The sequence below is a fragment of the Artibeus jamaicensis genome, unplaced genomic scaffold, assembly GCF_021234435.1.
Source record: "Artibeus jamaicensis isolate MK-2021 breed Jamaican fruit bat unplaced genomic scaffold, CSHL_Jam_final scaffold_916, whole genome shotgun sequence".
Lineage (NCBI taxonomy): Eukaryota > Metazoa > Chordata > Mammalia > Chiroptera > Phyllostomidae > Artibeus > Artibeus jamaicensis.
The window spans coordinates 24332454-24358419 of record NW_026522059.1 but is presented as its reverse complement, the minus strand read 5'-3'; the positions used below and the strand labels follow the sequence as shown (position 1 = coordinate 24358419).

Sequence of the window (25966 nt, the reverse complement as noted above, 5' to 3'; positions counted from 1 at the left end):
AGCATCATTTAGTTAAAGGAATAGTCACTTCACCTAATTGAAATGAAAACAAAATCTACTTTCAGAATGCCACCAGCAATCTCAAAGATTTCCAAGCGCAGGAAATAAAGCAAAGCCAGGCTCCACAATGACTAGAACCAGAAATGCCAGAGTCAGAAACTGAGGCCCCTCCAGCAGCTCCCAGGGAATCGGGCCTGTTTTATCTTCCGCACATTTGCCCCAGTCTTCCAACTGGCTTCCTCTCCAGTCTTCTATTTTTGTGTTATTCCCATTTCTTAAAATAATTTCCCATTCCCAACTCCTCATGATATTTCAGCTCAAGTATCCACCATCAACTGTAATTTCATTTTTTCTTAGTTTATTATATTTAGTGCTATTAATTTTATATTATAAAAACCTTTTTATGTAAAAGATTTTTTGGTGACTTATTTTTGCAATCATTTTGATAATACGTAACCTACACTGCCTCACTTGTAAACAGGGATTAAAATACCTCCTACCACACAGAGTTACAAGGGTTAAATACGATTATTTGGTAAAGGACTTAATTAGCACACTGCTGGAGTTACAGTAAACGTCAGTAAATAACATCATCTGATTCGCCAGATCAGACGGACTGTTTGGCAGTGACACCGGGAATGCTGTACTGAGGTGGCTACCAGGCGGCGTGGGGAAGAAGGCCGTGCCTGTTCATCTCCTATGTAACTGGGCACCGTTGTGCTCTGGAAGGAAGGAGAAATGATGTCGCGATTAACTGGCTGTCGGACAGAGGAGAGGCCAGGGTAACAGTGGGGTTAAGACACATATAAAACCTTGCTTTAGAAAACAAATCTTTTTGCTTTAAAACCAAAATGTTTATATGGTTCTGCTAGTTTGAACCTCATCTTCTTAGATTTTGACTATGCTCCCAAATCAGGATATAACAAACCTGAATTTCTTTTACGTATATTTATTCTACCCATACCTTCTCTATTGCTTACTTAATTAATTACTTCGGCGACTTTCTGGTTAGTTCTTCGATGAGAATTTGTTTATATGAAATTGACAAATAGAGGAATCTTGTCAGTATAATGCAAAGTTGTGAAAGATTTTATTCCAAGCATATTAATGATTTGAAGTAACCAGAGGCCAAGAGTTCTCAGAGTTTAAGAAGGAATATAAAAACTCTATAGAAGGACCTTCCTTTCTTGCAAGAAGAGGTGGTTTTACTGCCTTAGGAACTGCTTGACTTTCCTCTGTGTTAAGCTATCTTGGGAGGCTGAACAGAGAGATGTGAACAGATAGAGATGTGAAAACATTTTTTCACTATAAAAAGAGAACAAACAAAAACATCTTAATTGATGAAAGATGAGTTATATTTTTATTTTTGATGAAGCTGTCTCCATCAGAAGCAAATGTCTTCAAGGAGGAAGTCTGAACCCGCAAGTTTATGGCTGCAAAGTACGGCCTGCCACAGGCACGTACGTGTCAGGGTGTACTGGGCTGCACTAACTAGTACTTCGACTGATATTGTAGGTCTGTACTTACAAGGTTTCCCATGTGTAAGTGATCTGTACCTTCACTACTTTTCCCATTAACCCTGTTAGTTTAGTGTTTCATTTTGCAGAATGTGAGATTTTCAGGAAACCATACATAGCGTTATGGTAGTAATGACTATATTTTTGTCTTTATTAATTTAGATTTCTTAATATATCTCTTAATAACCGATATTAACTTTCTCTTCTTGGAACACAAGCGTCTACAAAAACATATCTAATCAACTTTGGTCATATCTTTAGATATACACAAACATTTAAGCAGTTATGTTGATGATGATACATGTCTCTACTTTCCATAAATTTCCCCAGAGTCTAGAAAGAGAAACCCCTAGATTAAAGGGGCTCTAAACATTTATTCAAAAGATAGCAATTTTCAGCTGGGACAGCATCTTCTTCACAGGAGGATGTAGTGATCAGGTTATCTGACTAGCCCCCAAAGCCCATTTAATTCCTAGTGAATCTAATATATAGAACACGTGAAATAAAAAAGAAAAAAATGGGATCATCACAATGCTAGTGGTTCAGCTACACTAAAAAGCTCAACTAAACACATGGATTTTAATTTATCATGTACATTATCAATTAAGGAAGGGAGAATTAAATGAATAAATTAGTACAGCTTCTCTGATGAAGTTCAAAATGGAATTCTGATGTCAGTTGCAGGGTTTAAAATACAAAGATTTCACTGCATAGTTTAGAGTAAACAGGGCAAAACTGATTGGGAAATACTCAAGACTCCTCCATGTTTATCCCAATACTATTTCAATAATCCTACAGTAAAGCAAAGAATTATAATTTTAAAACTAGATTAATAAGCCCTGCCTATTACCTTTAAAGCTATCATCTAAAAATAAAGTGTTTGAACAACCTCTAAATAGAGGACATACAGAAGAGAGGATGACTTCAAAACAGTGTCAAATAAACTTCCCTTAGATTTGAGATTTCATGGGTTGAAAGCCTTAAAAAACAGGCAGAGCAAAAAAAAAAAGATTAGAGCTGAACTACTTATAACAGAAAAAGTACAATTTCCTGTTCCACAGATGAAGAACTGGGTATTTTCAAAACTGACAAGCACTGAACTTCATGACTAGAAGTAGCTGAGACTAAAAGTGACATAAAATCTTTGTGCCTTTGGTTTTAATAAGTCATAAAACTCAAATGTAGCCCTGGCTGGTGGGGTGTGCTAGAGGCAACCATACACTGATGTTTCACTCCCTCTCTGTCTCCCTCCATTCCCCGTCTCTCTAAAATAAATAAATAAAATCTTATTAAAAAAAAACCCTCAAATGTAAGTAAAAATGAGTGCTGCTTACTGATCTCCCAAGTTATGTAAGATACATATGAAAAGCACAAAAGAGCATGAAGAGAACCCACGTTCTCATGGAAACTAAGGTTTTGTAGTAATGATATATGGTTATTTACTGAACTTAAAACTTAGTTATTTTAGCATACAAGACAATATAGCCCTAAATGACAGTGCATAAAGTAATTTTAAGCGATGTATCCTTTAGGTGTGTGATATCATTAAACAGAAACACAGGCCTAACAACAAAAACTACACTGTATTACTTAAGTATAGAACAGGGAGGGTTTACTTGACTATTAACATAGGATTTCTTTCACAGAACAGAATAGAGCCAGAGTAAAGAGCACATGCCAAATTAGAAGAATTTAATGACAAAACTCCACAGACTCTAGTCAAACCAAGGGAGGCTACTACAAAAGGGAGTAATATGATCCAAATATTTTGTAGAGATTATACTTTGCAGTGCTATATAACCCGTGGGAAGAGAAACTGATGAGGCATGGAGATCAGCTAAGAAGCAAATACAGAAGCGCATTTATCTGTAACATTTTATGGAAGTTTCGCTCTGGAACAAAACTCACCCTGTTCATGAAGGATAGCATTTACAGTCGGTGGTGGCCACTACCATTTGGCTATGTTATTTTTCAGAGTATTGAGTGTTTTATAAATATTTACTTATTATGGCTGATAAATACAAAAACAATTCCAATTGTTGAAAATAATAAGAAGTATAAAAATACTTCTTATTAGTATTTTTCCATTGATTGCAATGGGAAAAAGTAACTAAAAATAGCGCTGAAATAAAAAATTAGTTAAGTAAGTGGTAGCTGTTGGACAGCCGTGTGGGATGGGCACCAGAGTGATTCTGAAGGTTAACAGTGAATCACGTGGAGCTCCGAAATACGGGCTGGGCAAAAGGAGGTTTGCATAACAGAAAAAATATAATACAATAATTAGTAATACAAGAATAAACTGTTTTGTGTAGTCACAACTATAAACCTAGTTTTGCTCAGGCCTTCACGGTGCCTATGCAAGCAATAAAAGGCACTTTGACAAACAGAAATTAGAATGTGTGGTCAGATGAGTAGCATAAAAACCAGGTACCTGTTTTCTCACTGTTAGGAGAGGGTAGCTAAGAATGGTGTAGTTGTAAAGATGAGATTCCTCTTAGGTCAGAGTGGTACAGGTCAGAAGTTTACGGTCCACAGGCTCAAAGCCTGGAACTTAAAGTGAAGCATGTGTGGTCAGGTCTGTGGATTTCACAGCTGCTGATGTCACTAAGGATTAGGCACTTCCTTTTTCTCATGTCTTTTATCATCTAATTCTTAGTATTATTACCCCTATTTAATAAATCAGGGTAAAAAATGGAAGCGCTGGAAAAATTAAGTAATTTTCCTGAGGTTGCATTTGGGATTGGAACACAGGGAACAGGCTTCCGAAGCTGCACTCTTACCCACCAGGGCACAATACTAGCTGCTAGGGAGCACTCATGACACCTGGAATAATTCCCCAGGGTGGGCGGGCGGGGGAGCTGCCTCGGTCAAAATTCAAGAAAGATAAAAGTGGTCTGTTTTGAAAAAAAGATCTACTGCTCCCATACTAACATGAAGAGAAAAGACAGAAATCTGTAATAACACAGAGAAGGAGGGTATACTTAAGATTTAAGCTTCTAAAGACCTAGTCCTATTGCTACAAATTTAGCCAAAATCCTTCTTAGTTTCCCTGGAATTAAAACAAAACAAAACAAAACACCTTTATAAACACCATTCTAGAACCTACCTTTAATAAAAAATGTACAAGCATACATGAATTATAGGTAAGATCATTAGGGCAGCGGGTAGAACAGGAGTAACACGGGGACACAGTGAGGTCTGAGGGAGATAGTTCAGAGGAGAGGAAGGGAAAAGGGGAAAAGCAGCGAGGGCTGCGTGACCAATGAATGGTAGCAGCGCTCTGAAAGGTGGTTAGAATTAGACGGACAGGGCTACATGGCAGTAAAACGGCTTTTAAAAGAGGCAAAAATAAGGTAAAATATAGAAAGAAAAATAGAAAACAAATAGTTTTCCTAGTTCCAATAGGGTCACAGCATAACATGAATAAGACTGAACAGGATCCTTAATGGAGCTATCTAACCAGCTTTACCCTAAAATTTCTAAGGAGTAAAAATAATTTAGAATCTTGTTAGCAAAGCATAAGATAAGATGAATACAAATGATTCAACCTTTTATACCTTTTTTTTAAGGGCATAAAAGGCAATTTTTTTCTTTAAAGGGCATACAAACTATTGATATGGTACCTATATTTCCCAATTTTAAGCACTACAAAAGGACTAAGCACCACAAAAGACTAAAATGCTAAGCAAGCTACTATTTCTATCTCCTGAATGGTAAAAATTATTAATTTTTGGAGTTTACTGTGATTCTAACTGGAAACACAGAAGACATAAGGCAGGAATTGGCACATGAGCAAAGATAAACTTCATTTCAGGGCCCACAATTTTCTAAGCCACCTCTATCAACTTTAACATAATCTTTAGTACATTTACATCTTCTTCTGAAAGTGTTCCAATCTCAGTGTCTTCTGCAAGGGTAATTCCCAGAAATAAACATAATGCTCAGAGTGTGTTTAAGGGAGGAGTAAAGAAAAACTAGCATCTACTTTGTTCTGAATACTGTACTTCTATGACTGCAGTTTAAGGTCAAATCACTCTGCACTTCTGTTGGGCTATTAGGCAACTGAAACCCAAAGTCCAGTTTGCTCACCTGCCGAGTGACTGGCTTTTGCATGCCAGCTGCACAAGCACCGCCAGTTCAAATCCACGCCTTTGCAAAATTACACCGGACATGCTAGCATACTCGAGAACTATTCTCAGAGTGAGAAGGGTTATTCTCAAAGTTACAGAGTGGAAGAGAAAATGTAAAACGTTTAAATGCAACGTGTTTTTATAGCTTTGCTGGATCAGGCTCCAGTGGATGAACTTCACTTCTACCAGCTCAGCATCACACGTTTTGGTCACATTATGACCCATTCTGTGTGCTCACGTTTGCTGTGCTAATGCTGAGTGTACTTACTGTTTTTATAATAATGTAATACAAAATAATATACAATAATCTCACTGTCAATATAATTGTTCAAGAAATACTGGATAATACATGAAATGTTATTATACGATATCTAAATATGCTCCACATAAAACACATTGTGTAAGAAAACATTATAAAGAAGAACACCATAGTATATATAAAAGTATAATATATAAAATTATACTACAACCATTACTTTTCTTTCAGAAACTTGCAAGGGGCACTCTACTCCAGAAGCTTAAGTGTTTCATAAACTTTCTGAAGGCAGACAATGCCTTTAAAAATTAATAATATCCTAAACTAATTAATGTATGTGATCTTCTCTAAAAAAATGTACTGTCTCATATTCTCTGCTCACTTTCTTCATCTGAAGGGTATTTCCTTGGGTTCACAACCCTAAAAACGTTAATGGATTCATTATCACCCTAAGTAGAATAAGCTTTCTGTACTCTCAGCATTTGAAACATGGACAAAAGGCACTCTATAATATTGGTCAAAAGAACCGGTTATTTTCTTTTTAGTAAGTTTGGGAAGAGGCACAGTTATTTAATCGAATATGTGATAACATTAAAGTCACTTAGGAAAGATACAAAGGAACACTTATACCTGCTACTTTGTTCATGTAACTATATTTAAAAAATAATTATGAGCTACTATCGAATAACTATAGTTTAAACTTTATTTCCTCCCAGATTCTTTATTTGAAAGATCTGAAAATTCTAAGATATTAAATGTTATGAGAGTTGATGTTCTTCCAGGGAAACTTGAAAATATTGTACCATGTTATCAAATCTAAGCCTAAAACTGTAGTTAGAAACAAAAGCCATTTTACTATAGTGCTCTATACTCTTATAAAATGTTGCTAACTAATTTGTAAGCAAATTATTTGCAACTTATAAAATAAAATATCCTACTTAAAAAGGCTACCACTTAAATTATTCACTTTAAAGGCTGATGGGCTCAGCAGTGTGCTAGGCCTCTGAGTACTGGAAGCGGAACTATAAAATGCAATACACAAATGCAAGAAAGAGTGATGATGCTGTTGGAATAAACATTCTGAAGGAATAAAGAACAATGCTTAAAAACTACTTGAAGTCTATTTTATATACTCTCCTAATCAGTTCATATGAACAAGGCTTAAGAGAGAAAATGCTAAGTAGAATTTTTCTCAGCTCTCAGAAATGTTGGCTTTGCCCGGCAAAGATTCCAAGTCAAATGTAAAGAAGGCTCAGGACCGAGCTTACTGCCCTGCCCAGGTGGCTCAGCTGACTGGAGCACCGTCCCATACACTAAAAGGTTGTGGGTTTGATTCCAGGTCGGGGTGCACACAGGAGGCAACTGACTGATGTTTCTCTCTCACATCAACGTTCCCCACCCTCCCTCCCTGACCTTCTCTCTAGAATCGATAACAGAGGTTTCAGCTGTAGATGTTAGAAGGTAGAAACATTCAGAAGCTATGCCATTGGTGGACTAAGAATAATGTGTTAATCCTCATATATAAAAATTTTATCCTTGAGAAGGCAGCAAGGCCCAACATCTGTTTCTATTGGCAACCAGAAAATCTTTGTTAAATCTCAGGGTAGTTTTTGCTTAACTGTAAAGGAAAGCCAGTCCCATTCCCTTATTCTTTGCAATGTCACAACTTCAGGCCATGAATCAGAAAAGTCGCATTTCTGAACAGGTTGAGGAAAATAAAGGTCCGACACTATTAAATATGGTAAGAAAATGGTTAAACAGGAAAAACATGATCATACCAAATGTAAGTGTCTTCATACATCATGAACAGCTGTGTAAATTGGTACACTCTTTTTTGAAAGTAATCTGTCAAAAGGTTTCCACAGTCATTAAATTATTTATAACCTTTGATACAGTAATTCCACTTCTAGAAATCTATGCTAAAGAAATTGCCTTAGAAATAAAAAGGGGCTAGATATATATTAATATGTCCCAGCAACCTCATCTAGACTAGGGAGAACCTGCCACAGCCACTGATATACTTAAGAATATTACAATACAGCCCTGGCTGGTGTAGCTCAGTGGATTGAGCATGGGCTGCGAACCAAAGGGTCACGGTTCGATTCCCAGTCAGGGCACATGCCTGGATTGCAGGCCCAGCCCCCAGTGGGGGCCATGTGAGAGGCAACCACACATTGATGCTTCTCTCCCTCTTTTTCTTCTTCCCTTCCCCTCCCTCTAAAAAAATAAAAATAAAAAAAAGAAAGTATTTTTTTAAAAAAGAATATCACAATACAGACATTGGACAAAAATTTTATTCAAATACTAAAATAATGGTTATGAAAAAGTCTTCTGTGTTAAATAGAAAGGGCAGGGGGTTAAATCAGTTAAAATTCAAATGCATATATGATTATTTCTAAGGTGCACAGAAAGAAAAAAATGAAAGGAATTAAAATAATATTTTTATTTATAATAATGTAGAATTAATAAGTGATTGTCTTAATCGTTTTGCTGTTTTTCCAGTTTTTCCAAATGTTTGATGAAACCTGTATAGTGAAAAGAATTTATGAAAACAAGTAAAAAACTTGATTTGAAAGTAATTGAGAACAAAAGACAAATTACTTCTAGAATTATTTCGATCCAAACAATATCATAGATCAAAGTAAAATTCAGTGTAGGGTAGAAAGATTTAAAAAATCAAATATATTTTTTTTACTGTGTGCAATGGTCTTATTATAAACCAATCTGACCTAAAATTGTTTCAGATGAACAGTAATTTAGCTATTAAAGAATTTAGACATTAAAAAAAAGTGAGATATTTAATGAAGACATTTTTAAAAAAACATTAACTTTCTTACTCTCTGATGTGTAAAGTTAAATTACTTGGCCTATGTCACAGAAATTAAATTTCTATGACATAATTTCATCATAATTTCACATATTATCACACATAAAACTACCACTGTCTTTTCTTTTTTCTGTATTTCATATATGAAATACATGAAAATCTGAACAATGAAAAGTTCCAAACTAACAACAAAGTACAAAGAATATTTTCTCCAATAACTCCTTTATTTATTATCACCAGATGTATACTTTTTTGACAAGTCACATCTTCTTATGCCAATACCTGTAGCATAAGCACCAGCAAAAGGACAAACACATTTTTCTTGGCAAAGATTTAAGGAGGAGGAAGATGAACATGAATACTGTAGAATATTAGAAATAAATTATTTCAACCATCAGAACCAAAAATACATTATCAATCAAAAATTACTAATTCCATAAAAATTCCTATGAATAAACAAAACCACTACTTAGTACAATTCGGCCTGACTAGTAAGACTCAGTTGGTGGGGCACCGTCTCACAAAGCGTAAGGCTGCAGGTTCGACTCCCAGTCAGGACACATGCCTGGGTTGCAGGTTCCGTCACTGGTTGCAGCAAGTGCAAGAGGCAACCAGCTGGTGTTTTGGACATTGAAGTTTCTCTCTTTCTTTTTCCCTCCCCTTCCCTCTCTAAAAATAAATAAATAAAGTCTTTCTAGAAAGGCAGTACTATTCATAATAACAAATAAAATTAATATTAAGTCATTAAGTACTCATCAGACATTGTAAGTAGGCCCTTAAATTCACTAACTATGTTCACACCTCACCACTGGACTTACCACAGTGCAACATTATAGGTGCATTTTGCACATGTGTGTTTCCTCCAGTAAGTGGTCAATTCCTTGAGACAAGGTTTTACTCACTGCTCACTCCCACCATTCTTGGCACAAGGTCCACATCAGCTGCTCAATACACGCTAAATGAATTTAATTCATTGCGGAAGGCTAACTATATATCCCCACTGTCTGGGATGGCTCTGGTTTTGTCTGTGGTGCCAGCATAATTAATTCAAAATGTCCTGATTTGAACAATAAGTTACCTGGAAACTAATTATAGACAAGTTAAAATTTGTTCTAAAAGAGTCAGCAATATTTCCACATGCAAACACTGACTGAATTAGGGCACTCAGCACAGTCTTAAGGAGTAAGGAGGTGCAAGGAGCAGGTGAGGAATGGAAATGGGCCCACAGCACAGTGAGCGACCTCGCTACTTCTGTTGAGGGCTGGTCTCAAACGAAGGCAAGTCCTGCGTCTAGAGATTCTTCCTAAGGCCAGTTCTCCATTTAGACCAGCGCTGAAGGGGCTCTCATTTCAACTGGGGATGATAGGAATTCAGAACTTATACTGCATCAAGCATGACATCTTCTATAGCTCCACATTAGCCAAAGAAAAACTTCCAGGAATGTGTACTTAGATGCCCCTTTCACAACAGCATCCATTTGTTTCTTAATGATACGACTGGAATAGATTTCATTGGTATTCTTCTCTTTCCACAGAATTTTGTAAGACCCATCTTCAGGAAAAATAATAAGCCATTAATAAGGTTTTACTGACCTCCGAAATTAAATATTTTTACTGGCACATAAAATACATTTAATTAAAACAAAATCTGTTATGGGCCCAAAGTCTCTATGTTGAAGTGTCCTCATGCCCAGGACCTCAGAATGTGACCAGATTTGGAGATGGGGTCTTTAAAGAGGGACGTTAAAAGAGGTCGTAAGTGTGGGCCCGAGGCCAATATGAGTGGTGAAGAGGTTAGGACGCAGACACACACGGAGGGAAGACCAGTGAAGACCTAGTGAGAACCACCATCTACAAGCTAAGGAGAGAGACCTCAGGAGAAACCAACCTTGCCAAAGCCTTGATCTTGGACTTCTAGCCTCCAGAATTTTGAGAAAATAAAACTACACTGGGTAAGTCATCTGGTCCATGGTGCTTCATTATGGCAGCCCTAGCAAACTAATATACATTTCTAAACGTATTTCTGAAATACAGGAGTAGAAAAGAAACAAGATGAAAGAAAACAGGCCAGATTAAAATACGCAACACGGGTTTTACATATTCTAAGTGCTGAATTTTTTAAACTAAAATTTTTTTCAAATAGTAATTTCAATGCTCAACAAAAGCCTAGAAGCCTAATTTCAAGCAAACAGAAAAAATTAAGTAGAATCTAATCTTGATGAGGGAGGCAAAATTCAGAATTTCAGTAAATACTGATATGTTCAAATTTCTCATACTCCATAAAAACCTCCATAATTCAGCAAACCAATATTTTGCAAATAACTAATGCATCTTACAAAATGATGTATGGTAAAAAAAAAATCAATTTAAAGGACAAGAAAGTCTACTGAATTTTTATGTAACAGAAAACAAACTGTTCATTGATATGGTTTCAGATTTCACTTGCAACTAACCTTTAAGAAATGATCACTTGATAAGTTTTGGCATAGTGTCAAAGAATACCCACAATTATCTGAAAAGGCTATTAAAACACTTCTCTCTTTTCTAATCACATCTTAGTGTGAATTTGGATCGTTTTTATACATGTCAAAAAAAAAGCAACATGTTATAAAAGGTAATGCAGAAACAAAAGTGAGAATTCAACTGTCTTCTTTTAAGCCAAATTTGAAAACATTGCAAAATTATATAAAATAATTCTATTCTTCCTACTGATGTTCTTGTATTGAAACATATTTTTATAAACTTGTTATTGATGTAAACAAGAAATAGAATCATTACTGTTATTTGCAAATGAATGTTTTCATGTGTAACTTGTGTTTCATTGATGATGCTATTACAGTTGTCCTGATTTTTCCCCTTTGTCCGCCTCCACCCAGCTCCCTCTACTCCCTCAGGCAGTTCCCCCACCACTGTTCATGTCTATGGGTCATTGTGTGTAAGTTCCTTGGCTACTTCTACTTCTTTGGCTACTCCATTTCCTATACTATACTTGATATCACCATTGCCATTCTGTAACTACCTGTTCGTATTTCTTAATCTCCTCACCTCTTCAGCCGTCCTCCCCTTCCTCTTCTTCCCCTCCTCTGATCTATCAACCATCTGGTAACGAAGTGCTTTTCTCCTGCTGCTTCTAACAGCCTCTCTTTATCTTGAACCTTTGGCATTTTAATTATGGTGTGTCTTGGAATGGGCCTCTTTGCATCCATCTTGTTTGAGACTGTGTTTTCTGGACTTGCATGTCTATTTCCATCACCAAATTAGGGAGGTTTTCTTTCATTATTTTTTCAGATAGATTCCCAATTTCCTGCTTTTTCTCTTCTCCTTCTGGCACCCCTTTGGGGTGAATGTTAAACCTTTTTAAGTTGTCCCAGAGGATGCTTATAGTATCCCTGTTTTTCTGGATTCTTTTTTTGCTGTTCTGATGGGTTGTTTTTGCTTCCTTATGTTCCAAATCATTGATTTGGTTCTCTGCTTCCTCCACTCTATTGTTGTTTCCCTGTAAACTGTTCTTTATTTCAATTAGTGTATCCTTCATTTCTGATTGGATCATTTTTGTGCTGTTGAAGTCTGTCCTCACTAAGTTCCTTGAGCATCCTTATAACCAGTGTTTTAAACTCTGTATCTGATAGATTGCTTATCTCCATTTTGTTTGGCTCTTTTTCTGGAGTTCTGGTCTGTTTTTTTCATTTTAGCCATGTTCTTTGTCTCCTTGCTCTGGCAGCCTCCCTATGTTTGTTGTATGTGTTAGGTAGGGCTGCTTTGACCCCTGTCTTGGTAGCATGACATAAGGTAGTAGGTGTCTTATACGGTCCAGTGGCACAGCCTCCCCTATCACCCAAGATGGGTACTTGAGGTGCACCCTTTGTGTGGGCTGAGTATAGCCTCCTCTTGTAGTTGAGTCTTGGCTGCTGTTGGCAGATCAATAGGAGGGATTTACCCAGGCCAGTCAGCTGTAAGGATGGACTGTGACCACTGACCACCTGCCTTTGCTATCCGTGGAGGATCCGCTGTGCAAGGGCAGGGTGGTGGTGGTCCCACATGGTCTATAAGCTGTCCACTAGGTGTGCTGGCCCTGGGGTTTCACGGGTAGTGCAGGGCAAGGTCAGCCTCTAGCTGTGTTTTGCCTGGGATACCCTGCCTGAACTATAAAGCAACCTTGAGATGGCTGCTACTTGTGCTGGGCTTGGAAACTCCCAGGCAGAGCCAAGCTGTTAATCTAACGTGGCTCTCACTAGGACTTGCTGAAGTCAGCTGTTGCTTGTTTGAGAGGATTTAGGGGCAAAGAGCAGCCATTCTTATGGAAAAGCAGTTCGGATGGGCCTGTAAGTTGGGTGGGGCAGAGCCTCTAGAGATCTCCAAGGTGGGTCACACGGTATTAGCCGGGTTGATGGAGTCTCAAATATGGCACCAGCCTGCCAGCTCTGTTGGGGGGAGGGCTTAGAAAAGGGACAATGGCCTCTGCTTGCCTTGATGCCAGACACTTCAGTTTCTCCCTGGATACCACTGGTGCCTTGAAGTTGTTACCGCGGTGCTGGAGCTCAGAGGGAGTGAGTCAGAGCAGGTGAGTCTGTGTGTGGGTTCAGAGGAACTACTTGGGGCCCCAGCGGCTGCTTCCCATCGACTCAGTCCTGGCTGGTTTTTGCAGCCAGAGCTGTGGGGACTTATCTTCCTGGCACTGGAATCCTGGGCTGGGGGTGCCTGGTGTGGGTCTGGGACTCCTCGCTCCCAAAATACCCTCCCGAGTTTTTATCCATGTAGCTGTGGGACCAGCCCATTACACATCTGTGACCATCCTACCAGTCTGGATGGATATGGTTTCTTTAAGTCCACAGTTGTCAGACTTCCATTCAGCTGGATTTCTAACATCCTGAGTGACTGTTGTTCTACATTTTAACTGTAATTATGATGTGGTTGTGCAAAGAGGCAAGCCATATCTGCCTATGCAGCCATCTTGACCAGCAGTTGCAAATAAGTTAGTTTTTAAATAATTTGTTTTGATTTCTAATACAGTAAATACAACTTACATAAACCAAAAACTCTTTGAATTCCTTATGATAGGCCAAATTGTGTCTGCTTCCCAATTCATTAGTTGAAGCCCTAAAATCCCATGTGACTATATTAGAAAGACAGGGCCTTTAAAGGGGTAAGTCAGGTTAAACGAGGTCGAAAGAGTAGGGTGGGCCCTAATTCTATAGGACAGAGGTCCTCACAAGAGGAGGAAAGGCACCAAAGACCTCTCTCTGGGTGCACACCAAGGTCATGTGAGGGAGGACACAGTAAGAAGGTGGCGATCTACAAGTCAGGAAGAAAGGTCTGAGCAGCAACCAGTCCTGTCTGCACTTTGACCCTGGACTTCTATCCTCCAGAACTGCGAAAAAATACATATCTCTCTTTTAAGCCACTTGATCTATGGTATTTTGTTATGGAAACCCAAGCAAACTAATAAAGCCCTCAATATTTTTAAAAGCTTAAAAACTTAAAAGTTTTGAAAACAAAAATTTTGAAAATCACTGAATTAGACAATAACCCTTTGCTTGTATGAATTAAGATGTTGGTAAACAAACTTCTTACTTCACATTTACTACATGGAAGAGTAATCATAATTTTCATTAGCTATTTGAAATAGAAAGAAAGGGAGAAAATTAAAGTCATTTTAAAAATAGCCATATTTTTACTTGATGTATATAATTATACACCATTTGAAAGCACATGAAAATGGTGAAACGAAATGGGAAAGAATGAACACAGACTACTAAGGCATTTGCTTTGCTTTTCCTGATCAGACCACCAAGCTTGATGTGTCTGGCTCGTGCACGCTAACTCTCGGAATATTTGTGAAGTCTATCAGTTTTCTGAATATAATGTCAGACATAAACAAAGGAAGAAGCATTCAGATTGGTTTCATATGAAAAAATATAACCAAACAAATTAGAAGAAATCAGACTGATAAATACACTAAGTGCAATATTTTAAACTGTAAAGCTTATAAAAATATAGGGAAATAACAAAATAACAGGAAGAAACTATTTCAATATAGGCAAAAATACAGTTCTGCTCTTCTAGTAATTGCAGCTGATACAGCAAAAATGGCAACAAAGCCGTGGAAGTCACTAAGAATGAAAATTTCAATAGCAAGGGGCCTTTAAGTAGTTATTAAATTTTAAAAGCTTAGATCAGTGGGAAAAAATGTATTTACCTCAACAAGAGTCTGAATGTCATGGATACAAATTTGTTGTTGAGTTGCTTTTTAATAGCATGTAAATTGTGCCCTCAAGTACAACAGTTTTATGTACAGTAGTAGTCTAATCTAAAATCAAGCAAAATGCTTAATTTCTAAGGCTCTAATGCTACATTCAAAATTACATTTTACTAAATTTCATTTCACGTAACTTCGTAGGTAAAGAAAATACTAATTCAACTTGAGCTAACTTCTCTTGGCTCAATGTTTGTTATAAAAATAATTATGCAGTCCTTCTGGAAAAGTATAACCAATCTATGGGCGTGCAAGTACAATTTTATCTTGTGAGAATTTCCCCATGTTCCAGTTACTTCATTCCTTATTACATGCTGCAAAAAGCAGTAATAATTTTTATAGCCAAATATCACTTCGTAAGATACCAGGTGGCTTTCAATATTTACTATAAGTCATGCATGAAATTTAAACATTACAAAAAATGACTTACCAGATGACACTCCTGAAATATGCACATTTTCAGGATGTTCTGCAAGAGCACCATTTCCTAAAATTAAACATAATGAATAAACTAATTTCCAAGATAAAATTTATTAAAAATTTTCAGATTCTCCCTTAAAAAATAACTACATAGAGTTACTTGAAATATTCAGACACTAAATTAAAGTCTCCTATAATATTCTTCAAAATAACATGATGAAGCCCAACATTTTAATAGCAGTAGGGAAAACATTTGGAAATAACAAAAAACTAGTGTAATAATATATACAGGTCCAATGTACAGATCCAACTAAATCCAGAAAAAATTTCCTATCAAGTTAGTAGTCAAAAGAGAACTCCCTACTATTACTAGAAAAGAGAGAATCATGTACTTTTAAAAGTGGCATTCCTATAAGAACATGCTCAGTCTGCCACCAATGTGTCTGTCTATTGCTAGGGTCACACATGTTGGTACATTAAAAAAAAATGCCTTCCATTGTCTCTTTCAACCTTTTATCAATGACCCCAATACCATTAGGGACAAAATTATATCCTATTTCGCTATCCCTTGATTTTCTGTATATCCAATCACACAGTTGGGGACATGGAACCATTCAAATAACTCACTGAACTGAATATCACCTAATATAAGTGTTTTTAAAAAGACTCCCATTTAAAGTACTGAGGATATTTACTCCTTCAAATTAATGTGACTAGTGTCCCTTCGGGTATTTTTTTAATTTAAATTTTATTATACATTAATTCCATCTACCCCTGTTCTTTCTTTTCTTGTGCAAATTGTTTATCTTTACTTCTAAAGTTTTGTCTCTCTGCAGCCCTTAGGGTTGGGTTAGCTTCCCAACAGCTCAGAAATGCAGCTGACAGAGAAAGAACTGCATTTGGAGTGGGGTAAGAGAAACCTGGAGGGCTAAAAGTTGAGCTGTCTTTGATGGTGTTTCTTGACCATCATATTTTCCCTGTAGAAAGTAGCAACTGTTTGATTCCCAGTCAGGGCACGTGCCTGGGTTGTGGACAAGGTCCCCAGTAGGGGGCACTGGAGAGGCAACCACACACTGATGTTTCTCTCCCTCCCTTCCCCTCTCTCTAAAATGAATGAATGAATGAATTAATTAATAAGTAAATAAAATCTTTTTTAAAAAAGAAAGTAGGAATTATTATAATTAACTTTATTTTTACAACCATCACACTTCTGTGATTGCTTGATTAATGTACAGTATAGAACCTAAGAAAGCAGAACCTGTGTTCATCTGGTTCAACACTGTGCTCAGTTCCTGGAACACAGCAGGTGCTCAAAGAGTGGATGGATGAATAAATGAGGGAAGCCATGATGAGTCAATGAAATCATGCCAATTAAGTACCTGATAACAGTGCCTGGCACATAGTCAACAATATGGGTGAAATACTAAAGAATAAAATAAAAGTGATAAAACCTTTTTAGTTCGACTACAGTTATAGCTTTCAAAATGAAAAGAAATGATTTTCCTCTGTATTAAACGAAGAGTAGAAACTGTGACCTAGGTGTGTAAGCCATATTTAGTACGTCAATAATTTGACAGTAGTTGTTTAAGTGCTGCCCATTAGTACCATGTAAGCCATGATTTATCTTCTCCAGCAGTGTTAATGCTACAGAAAGAATTCAAATGACTAGAAAGCCCATACCTATTTCTTTAACATGCACAATTTATAAGGATTGGGAGCATAAACAAAATAAGAAACCGATTCAATAAAGTGACACAATTTGTCGAAAGTCAGTATAAATTGCCTAAATCTTTGCTACTCAAAAGGAGACCAGTAGTACTGGCGAATCAGGAGCTTCCTGGAAATGCAGAGTCTAAGAACCCACCCCAGATTACTGAATCAGAAGGTCTCCCTTCGCTCCCAGAGAAAGGTACCCACGTTAATGTTTCAGAAGTGTTGGTCAAACCTCCTACTTCTGTATCAGAAACAACTACAACTGCAGCTCTGTTTTGTGTCCCTAAGGTTTCCAATATTCTTAAGGTAGCAAATTAAATTATTCTCAGGAGTTTTAAAATTAGATGTATTTTATACATTTCCCCTCCCAACTCAGTAAACAGAATACACAGGCAGAAGGAAACAGCTGCATGAATAGTATTTCGGACGGTGGATTCTGGCCTAGATCGTTATGGTTCTAATAGCAGCTCCACCACTTACTTACATGTACTATGGGGCAGTTACCAAATGTCTCTGTCTTCATTTCACCTTTAAAATGGAGAAGATAATACCTATTTTACGGGGCTTGGTGGAATTCTTTGTAATAAAAAAATAGACTTAATCTAAATTGTCATCAGCATGCAAATGAATAAGCTAATATAGCCTTATAAAATATTCAATACATTAAAATAACTCTGTACGTACTAACCTGGAAAAATATGCATGTCAAGTTTATATGTTTCAGAATGAATTAGAATATAACCTAATTTTAACTTTAAAATGACGTATGTAGGTAATACACACATTTACATAAGCATATATTTATATATGAGAGTCTCAAGAAATATACAAATTGTGGAAGAAAGCCTTTGAAACTGGGATCTCTTGCATACTTCAGCATTAACAGAATATGTGACAATAGGCAGAGATCTCTGTATTTCTATTTATTATAAAAAATAAGAATAGGTGAAGAGAATATAGTTCCTTTCCCACCATTCTAAATAAATGGGAAGTCTGATAAATATTGTACTAGATATGATAAAATACCTTAATTTCATAAAAGTATTATTATTTTTAAAACTGATAAATAATCCTTTAAAACATAAAACATGATATTGCCCATTTCCTATACATCTGCTTTAACTTAGAAACAATACTATTTAGAAGTTTAAAATAAATCAATAATGATTTTTGTAAACATCAAATAACCATCCCCCTTTTTGTTTACATTAAATAGTTCTTATTCTGAGTATCACCTGAAGTGGCTACTTCCAATTTAGGTATACTGCCATTCTAAGAAAATGCCACTTATGTAACAATTATTTCCATGTTATAAGCAGACAGACCCCTCATCTTGCTTGATACAAAGCTACAGACATTCTCCCTAGAGCTCCTTCTCCAACTCCCGATCTCCCCCAGAAGAAAACCTCACACATATAAAGATGTACACACAATACCACCTCCCTACTGTAAGTACAGGGCTGCCATGGTAGATATTCTCGCAGATGTCATCCTGCAGAGGTTAACTATATATACTGGAAAAATGTATAGTCTCACAAGTCATTATTCCTATAATTATACATTATTAGCTGACTAGTTAATGGACCAATTCATTAACTAGAACTCCTAAAAGACAATTTTCAAGTAAGAAAAAGTTTTATTATAACCTAAGTCAGGAAATAATTTTTATGACAATTTTTTTAGTCTCATTAACCGAGTTAACAAAGGTGATCAATTTGTCCACATTCTATTGCCAAGCTGAAACATGGTCTGTAGTTTTCAACTGCAATACAAGAGACAGAATCTTCCAAAGGAGACACTGATTTAGGAAAGGGGTCATAGGGCATCGAGTTTGAGCTCTGGAACCAGGCTGCCTGGAATTAAATCCCAGCTCTATCGTTTTATTTAGTCATGAACCTTAATTAAACTGCATCTCCTAACATTTGGTTTATTCACTTGAATCATCAGAATGTCATCAATAAGAAAATACGTAAATTTATGGTCTCTGCATCTCCGCTGCTTTGTATCTTTCTGATAGATTTATTTCTGCTTTTGTGAGAACGTAATAGATATGTGCCAGCCAAACCCTAAGAGCCTTACAAGTTTTCCTGTAGCTCATCTTTAAAACAGCTCCTCTTACAGACAAGAAAACTGAAGCTTCTAGCAACTCAGTAATCTTTTTCAGAGAGCTAGTATTGGATGATTTGAAAATTCAAATCCACAAATCATTAAGAAGTTTGCGTTCCTTACTTTTAAAAAAGGATTCAGGATCTATACCAATTTCCATGGCATTTAGAAGTCTGTGTTTCTTACCTTTAAAAAAAAATTTGGGCATGGAATATTTCATGTTCATTAAAAAATAGTACTTAACTTTCAGAGTTCAAACCTACCAGTCATAGCTATTCCTATCTGTATGGGGGAACATCATTGGTTTAAAAGTTAATGAGTGGCGGTTGCAAGTAACATATGATCAGCATCCTACAATCTCATTTCCACTCTGCAGTGAGAACAGTAATCAAACATAAATATGAGGTCTGTCCAGAAAAAAGTCCAGCTACTTTTAATATAAAAAGATGCCAACATCAATGTAACCTGGCAATCAAGGAAAGTGGACTGGAATGCACATGCATAAACAATGACCAATTCACTGCACTAGTCAGTGGGGGCGGTAGAGGCTGTTGAGTGAGCGTGTGGACTGTGTGACCGCTGCATTAAAAATGACTGAGTGAGGAGAGCAACAAATCTGTATCAAATTTTGCTTTAAGCTTAAACACTGCTCTGCAGAAACTATTCAGATGATTCAGAAGGCATTCGGGGACAATGCAATGACTGCAGTGCAAATAAAATTGTGGAACAAATACTTCAAAGATGGTCGAGACTCAGTTGAAAGTGATCCACATTCTAGAAGGCCTGCAAAAAGCAGAACACCTGAGAATGTTGAACGTATACGGGCAGCAATCAACAGAGATCGGCGTGAGACCTAGAAGCTGATATGGGGATTCCAAAAACTACTGTGTCTGAGATTTTGACACAGGACCTGGGCATAAAATGTGTTGTGGCAAATTTTGCTCTGTGGCTTCTGCTGCCAGAGCAAAAGGAATATCAGGCTGCAGTTGCTAATGACTTGATTCAGGCTGCTACCAATGAACCGGATTTCAAGAAGGTCGTAACAGGACATGAATCATGGGTCTAGGTCTGTGATCCAGAAACCAAGGTTCAGTCATCCCAATGGAAGTCGCCTGGTTCTTCGCACCCAAAGAAGGCACGGCAAAGTTGCAACAATATCAAAACCATGTTAACTTTTTTTTTTAAATTTTATTTATCTTTAGAGGGGAAGGGAAGGAGAGAGGGAGAGAAACATCAATGTATGGTTGCCTTTCATGCATCCCCTGCTGGGAACTGGCCTGCAGGGAACCAGCCTGTAACCCAGGCATGTGCCCTGACTGGGAATCGAACTGCGATTGCCTGGTTGGCAGGCTTGTGCTCAATCCACTGAGCTATACCAGCCAGGGCTGTTAACTGTTTTTTGATTGGGAATGTGTTGTTTATCATAAGTATGCCCCTCCAGGCCAAACAGTTATTAAGACGTACTACCTCAATGTTCTTCATTGGTTGAGAGATGAAATATGAAAATGGCCACAGCTATGGGCAACTGGTGATTGGTAGCTTCATTACAACACACCTGCTCATGTGTCACATCTCGTTGTAGAGATTTTTGATCAAACATCAAGTCACCCAGGTGACTCAGGTCCCCTAACAGCCCAGCTTTGGTACCTTGCAACTTCTGGCTTTTCCCAAAATTAAAATCACCCTTGAAAGGGAAGAGATTTCAGACCGTCAATGACTTTCAGGAAAATATGATGGGAAAGCTGATGGAGATTCCAAAAAAAGATTTTGCAGGGTTTTGAACAGTGGAAGAGATACTGGGAGAACTATGTGAGGACCCAAGGTGCCTACTCTGAAGGGGACTGAGGTGTCATTGTCCTATGCACAATGTTTCTTGTATCTTCAGTAAATGTCTATTTTTCATATTACCTGGATGTATACTTTCTGGACAGACCTCATATACCCCAAAAGCACACATCACTTCTGTTTTATCATATGTAAGGAAAAAGTCCAAAATCCTAATAGGATCCCAATCCTAGTCTCCACAGTCTGGGTCTTCCTAACTACTTCAAAAGCTTCGTCTCATATGATCCATTTTTCCACTCTATTTCTTATCTCCAGAAATATTTGGTTTCTTTTAGAAAAGGGTCAGCTGACTTTCTTGATTTTGGACTTTACTATTTCTTAAGGGAGGTATCTCCCAATTCCCCAACACTAGGTTATGTCATCCTGTTATAGGTTCCTATAGTATCTAATACTGTCACTTTCTGAAAATTTATTGTATGTGTGTTATCTGTGTAATATCTATATTTCCTACCAGATCTTATTTTGGGGGCTGGGGAGTATGACGTGGTGATAGACATAGCTGGGTTTATTTTATTTTGCAATCCAGTGACTGGCACAGAACATAACACATAACAAGAGATACTCTGTCCATATCTGCTTAAATAAATGAATGCATGGTAGGTCGATACATAAGTAAGTGGGCATAGTCTCTGCCCCTGAAGAGCTGACTATTGAGAAAATAATAAAAATACATAAAACAGAAGCAAACAATACGAAAATCTAAAATAAAATCAGCAAGTGTCTTACTCAAGTGGGAAGTCCTAAAGGCTTTTCTATTAAAAAATAAAAATGGAAAAATAGGAGTTCCCACTACAGTTATTAAATTAGCCAATGCAATTAGACAAGAAAAACAATTATAGGCATAAGAATTGAAAAAAAAAGAAAGATGTAAATCTATGTACAGATGATAAGATTGTAGATCTATTTTTGAAAACCTAAAATAGTCAACAGAAAAACGATACAAAAATTGAGTCAAGTGGCAGGATATAAAATAAGCATATAAAACCCAAAAGTTTTTATAATACAAACAACAGCCTGTAAAAAGATATATAGAACAAAACCATATTTTATAAGTTATTTTAAATACTAAAGTGTCATTTAACCTTCATACTAGGTTTATAAGTGATTTAGCCATAACCATCACAACATTAGAGTATTCCAAATTTAACCGTTCATTTACCTTTACCAGTGAGATTTATACTTTTGTGTTTTTCTGCTACTAATTAGAGCCCTTTCTTTTTTAGCTTGAAGAGCTTTAGCTTTATCATTTCTTATAAGGCTGGCTTAGTGGTGATGATGACCTCCTTCAGCTTTTGCTTGCCTGGAAAACTTTCTCTCTCCTTCAATTTTGGGGGATGGCTTTGCTGGGTAGACTATTCTTGGGTGGCACTTTTTTATTTGAGCATCTTTTTTTCTTTCAGCACTTTAAATGTATCATACCACTGTCTCTTAGCCTGCAAATTTTCTGCTGAAATATCTGCTTACTTGACACAGACAGTGGCCTGCAGTGTCCGCGGCGTTATAGATGAGACAGACATGAGACAAATTCACACGGACTACTTAGTCCAGTGGAGGAAAAGGGATGGCACGGCCACTCTCTCAAGGGGAGAGCGCCCCGACCCTTGCCCAGACAGGCTTTTATTGGATTCAACTAGCACAGGAATATTGGTAAAGTTCATTAATCATTGTCAGGCAGTAAGGATCAAACAATAGATAGCATACAAAGAACTATGAGGGATTATTCTGAGTCAGGATCTGTTAGCTAAAGGGCTAAAAAACTTTGGGAAAGAAACTCATTTCCTGCTCGGACCCTTATCATTTAATTGAGAGCATTCCTAGCAAAGCAGGTTTCCCAGGACTTTATGCATTCTTTCTTAGGCCTGATCACCCAGGGAGCCCGCCCTTTCCAGCACAGGGCCGCAGTGCCCTCTGTCATTGATTCAGGCTTAAGTCAGGCAGGGGAGGTAAAGCAGCCAAGAGATTCGGAGACTTCTCACAGGTACAATGAGGATTCAGGCTCTGACAAAGGCAAGGGGTGAAAGTCCATCACCCCCTTTCTCCATAGCCCACCCCAAGTCCTTCCCTGGGGCCTCCACGTGATCATGCCAGGTCTTAGGTTGTTCTCCCCTTGGGGAATCTTATCCGCCACTGACTAACTGATCAAGCACTGGAGGCCAGTTATGGAAAAAGGAGCAGAAACAGTGCTCCTGCAAGGAAGATAAGCTTTGTCTCCTCAGTGGCTTATGGTCCGAAGGTCACTCACTCAGCCTTAGCCATGGAGGGGTTACAGCTTCTGAAACCAGGCAGGGCAGTTCCCAACACTTACTGGCATTTGGGAGGTTCCCTTGTTCAAGACAAGTTATTTTCTCTTACTGCTTTTAAGATTCTCTTCTTGTCTCTAACTTCTAACAATTTAATTATAAAGATAAGTCTCCTAATGTATCTTCACTCTTTTTCATTCAGATTCCTTGAGTGTATGTGTGATTTATTAAAAATACAACATGCTGACCATACAAGTTTAAAAGAACCTCACAGAGGCAATCATCAAACTACAGACATTGTTACCGGAGTGCCTAGTATTCATATTCAGTGAAGGCAAGTGATAGTAGCAAAGCATATGTAGCCAAGATTCAAAGTGAGGGGAATTTTTTAAATGGTGATTTAAAACAATATTTTCTGGTTCCATGTAGTTTTCAAAATATTTTTTATGATTTATGTTGTCATACCATACTCACAATAAGCCTCAAAATTTCCACATATATAATTTCTACCTTACAGATGATGAATTTTTTTTTCTCTCTCACCAGTAATTTATTGACCAACCAACATTTTTTTTTTCTTGAACCTGTTTGTCTCATTTTCGTCACTGCTCTGATTAAACCCTTTGCATTGCAGTTCAGGATTACTAAATTGCTCCCCAACCTACAATTGCTCTGTTTCTTTCCAGTGTCCTCTCTTCGTTCGGTTATTCCCCACTCTGCCAGCACTATCTGTTATTTCTTTATTTAATATATTTTACTGATTGTGCTATTACAGTTGCCCCAATTTCCCCCCTTTGTCCCCCACCACCCAACTTGCCTCATGCCTTTGGGCAACCATCCCACTCTGCCCAGTTCTTATCCATGGGTCATGCATGTAAGTTCTTTGGCTACTCCATTTCCTATAGTTCTTAACATCCCCCCAACTATTCTGTACCTACCAATTTGTACTTCTTAAACCCTGCACCTTTTTCTCCATTCTCTCCATTCCCCTTTCCAACTATAACCCTCCAAATAATCTCCAGCTCTATGACTCTGTTTTTTTTGCTTGTTTGCTTAGTTTGTTTTTTAGATTCAGTTGTTGATAGTTATGAATTTATTGCCATTTTAATGTTCATAGTTTTGACCTTCTTTTTCTTAAATAAGTCCCTTTAACATTTCATATAATGATGGTTTGGTGATGATGAACTCCTTTAGCTTTACCTTGTCTGGGCACTTTATCTGCCCTCAATTCTAAAGGATAGCTTTGCCAGATAGAGTGATCTGGATTGTAGGCCCTTGCTTTTCATCACTTTGAATACTTCTTGCCAGTCCCTTCTTGCCTGCAAGGTTTCTTTTGAGAAATCAGTTGACAGTCTTGTGAGAACTCCTTTGTAGGTAACTGTCTCCTTTTCTCTTGCTGCTTTTAAGATCCTCTTTATCTTTTAACCTTTAGCATTTTAAGTATGATGTCTTGGTGTGGTCCTCTTTATTTCCATCTAGTTTGGGACTCTCTGTGCTTCCTGGACTTGTATATATGTCTCATTTCCTTCACCGAACTAGGAAAGTTTTTACTATTATTTTTTCAAATAAGTTTCAAATTTCTTTTTCTGTTCTCCTTCCAGCACCCCTATGATTTGAATGTTGGGATGTCTGCAGTTGTCCCAGAGGTTCCTTAGCCTATCTTTGTTTTTTTGGATACTTTTTTCTTCTTGCTGTTCTGACTTTTTTCTTCATTATGTTCCAAATCATTGAATTGATTCTCAGCTTCATCCACTCCATGGTTGGTTACCTGTAAATTTTTCTTTATTTGACTTAGTGTAACCTTCATTTCTGCCTGGATCTTTTTTATGCTGTTGAAGTACCCAATGAGTTCCCTGGGCATCCTAATAACCAGTGTTTTGAACTCTGAGTCTGGTAGATTACTTATCTCCATTTTGTTTAGTTCTTTTTCTGGAGTTTTGTTCTGCTCTTTCATTTGGGCCATGTTTGTCTCCTCATTTTGGCAGCCTTCCTGTGTTTGTTTCTGTGTATTAGGTAGAGTTGCTTTGACTCCTTGTCTTAGGAGCATGGCCTATTGTAGGAAAGTGCACCTGTAAGGTGGATGGGGCAGAGCCTTGGGTAATTGCCAAGGCGGGGCAACCTGTGTGAACCAGATTAGAGTCATCGCTCCATGGCTCTGTGCAGGGCAGAGCTCAGAAAGGGGTCAATGCCGCTGCTTGGCCTCTGGAGTTTTTCTGGGAGGAAGCTGTCCCCTGGCACTTGACCTAATGCCAGGCACTTCAGTTGCTCCCATATGCCACTGGTGCCCTTCCAGCTGCTGCCTTGGTGCAGAAGCCCAGAGGGAGTGAGTCTGCGTAAGTCTTAAGCCTACTGCAGGCCCTTTAAGAGAAGATACCTGAAAATCCCCCAGTTTCTTCCAATGCCCCAATCTCCACTGATTTTTATAGCCAGAAGACAGGGGGACTTTTCTTCCTGAAACCCTGGGCTGGGTGGTTTGGTGTGGGGCTGGAATCCCTCCCTCCCAAGGTATCCCTCCTGATTTTTATCCACCACACGTGGCCGTGGGACTGCACATTCTGCATCTATACCCCTCCTACCCATGTGGATGAATATGACTTAATTCCTTGGTTGTCAGATTTCCATACAGCTTGATATTCTGATAATTCTGGGTGACAGTTGTT

The 25966-nt window shown here is 37.7% G+C and overlaps 1 protein-coding gene across 2 annotated transcripts in view; it reads right to left on the bottom strand.

Moving 5' to 3' along the window:
* Positions 1–25966, bottom strand: part of LRP12 (LDL receptor related protein 12) — a 70771-nt gene that overhangs the window by 21825 nt on the left and 22980 nt on the right. The window contains exon 2 of one of the 2 annotated variants that reach the window (XM_037133364.2): positions 15413–15469. The exons of the other annotated variant lie outside the window; for it this stretch is intronic. Within the exon in view, the coding sequence (XP_036989259.2) occupies positions 15413–15469 (57 nt within the window). The remainder of the gene's footprint in view (positions 1–15412; positions 15470–25966) is intronic. 2 annotated transcript variants of the gene reach the window in all.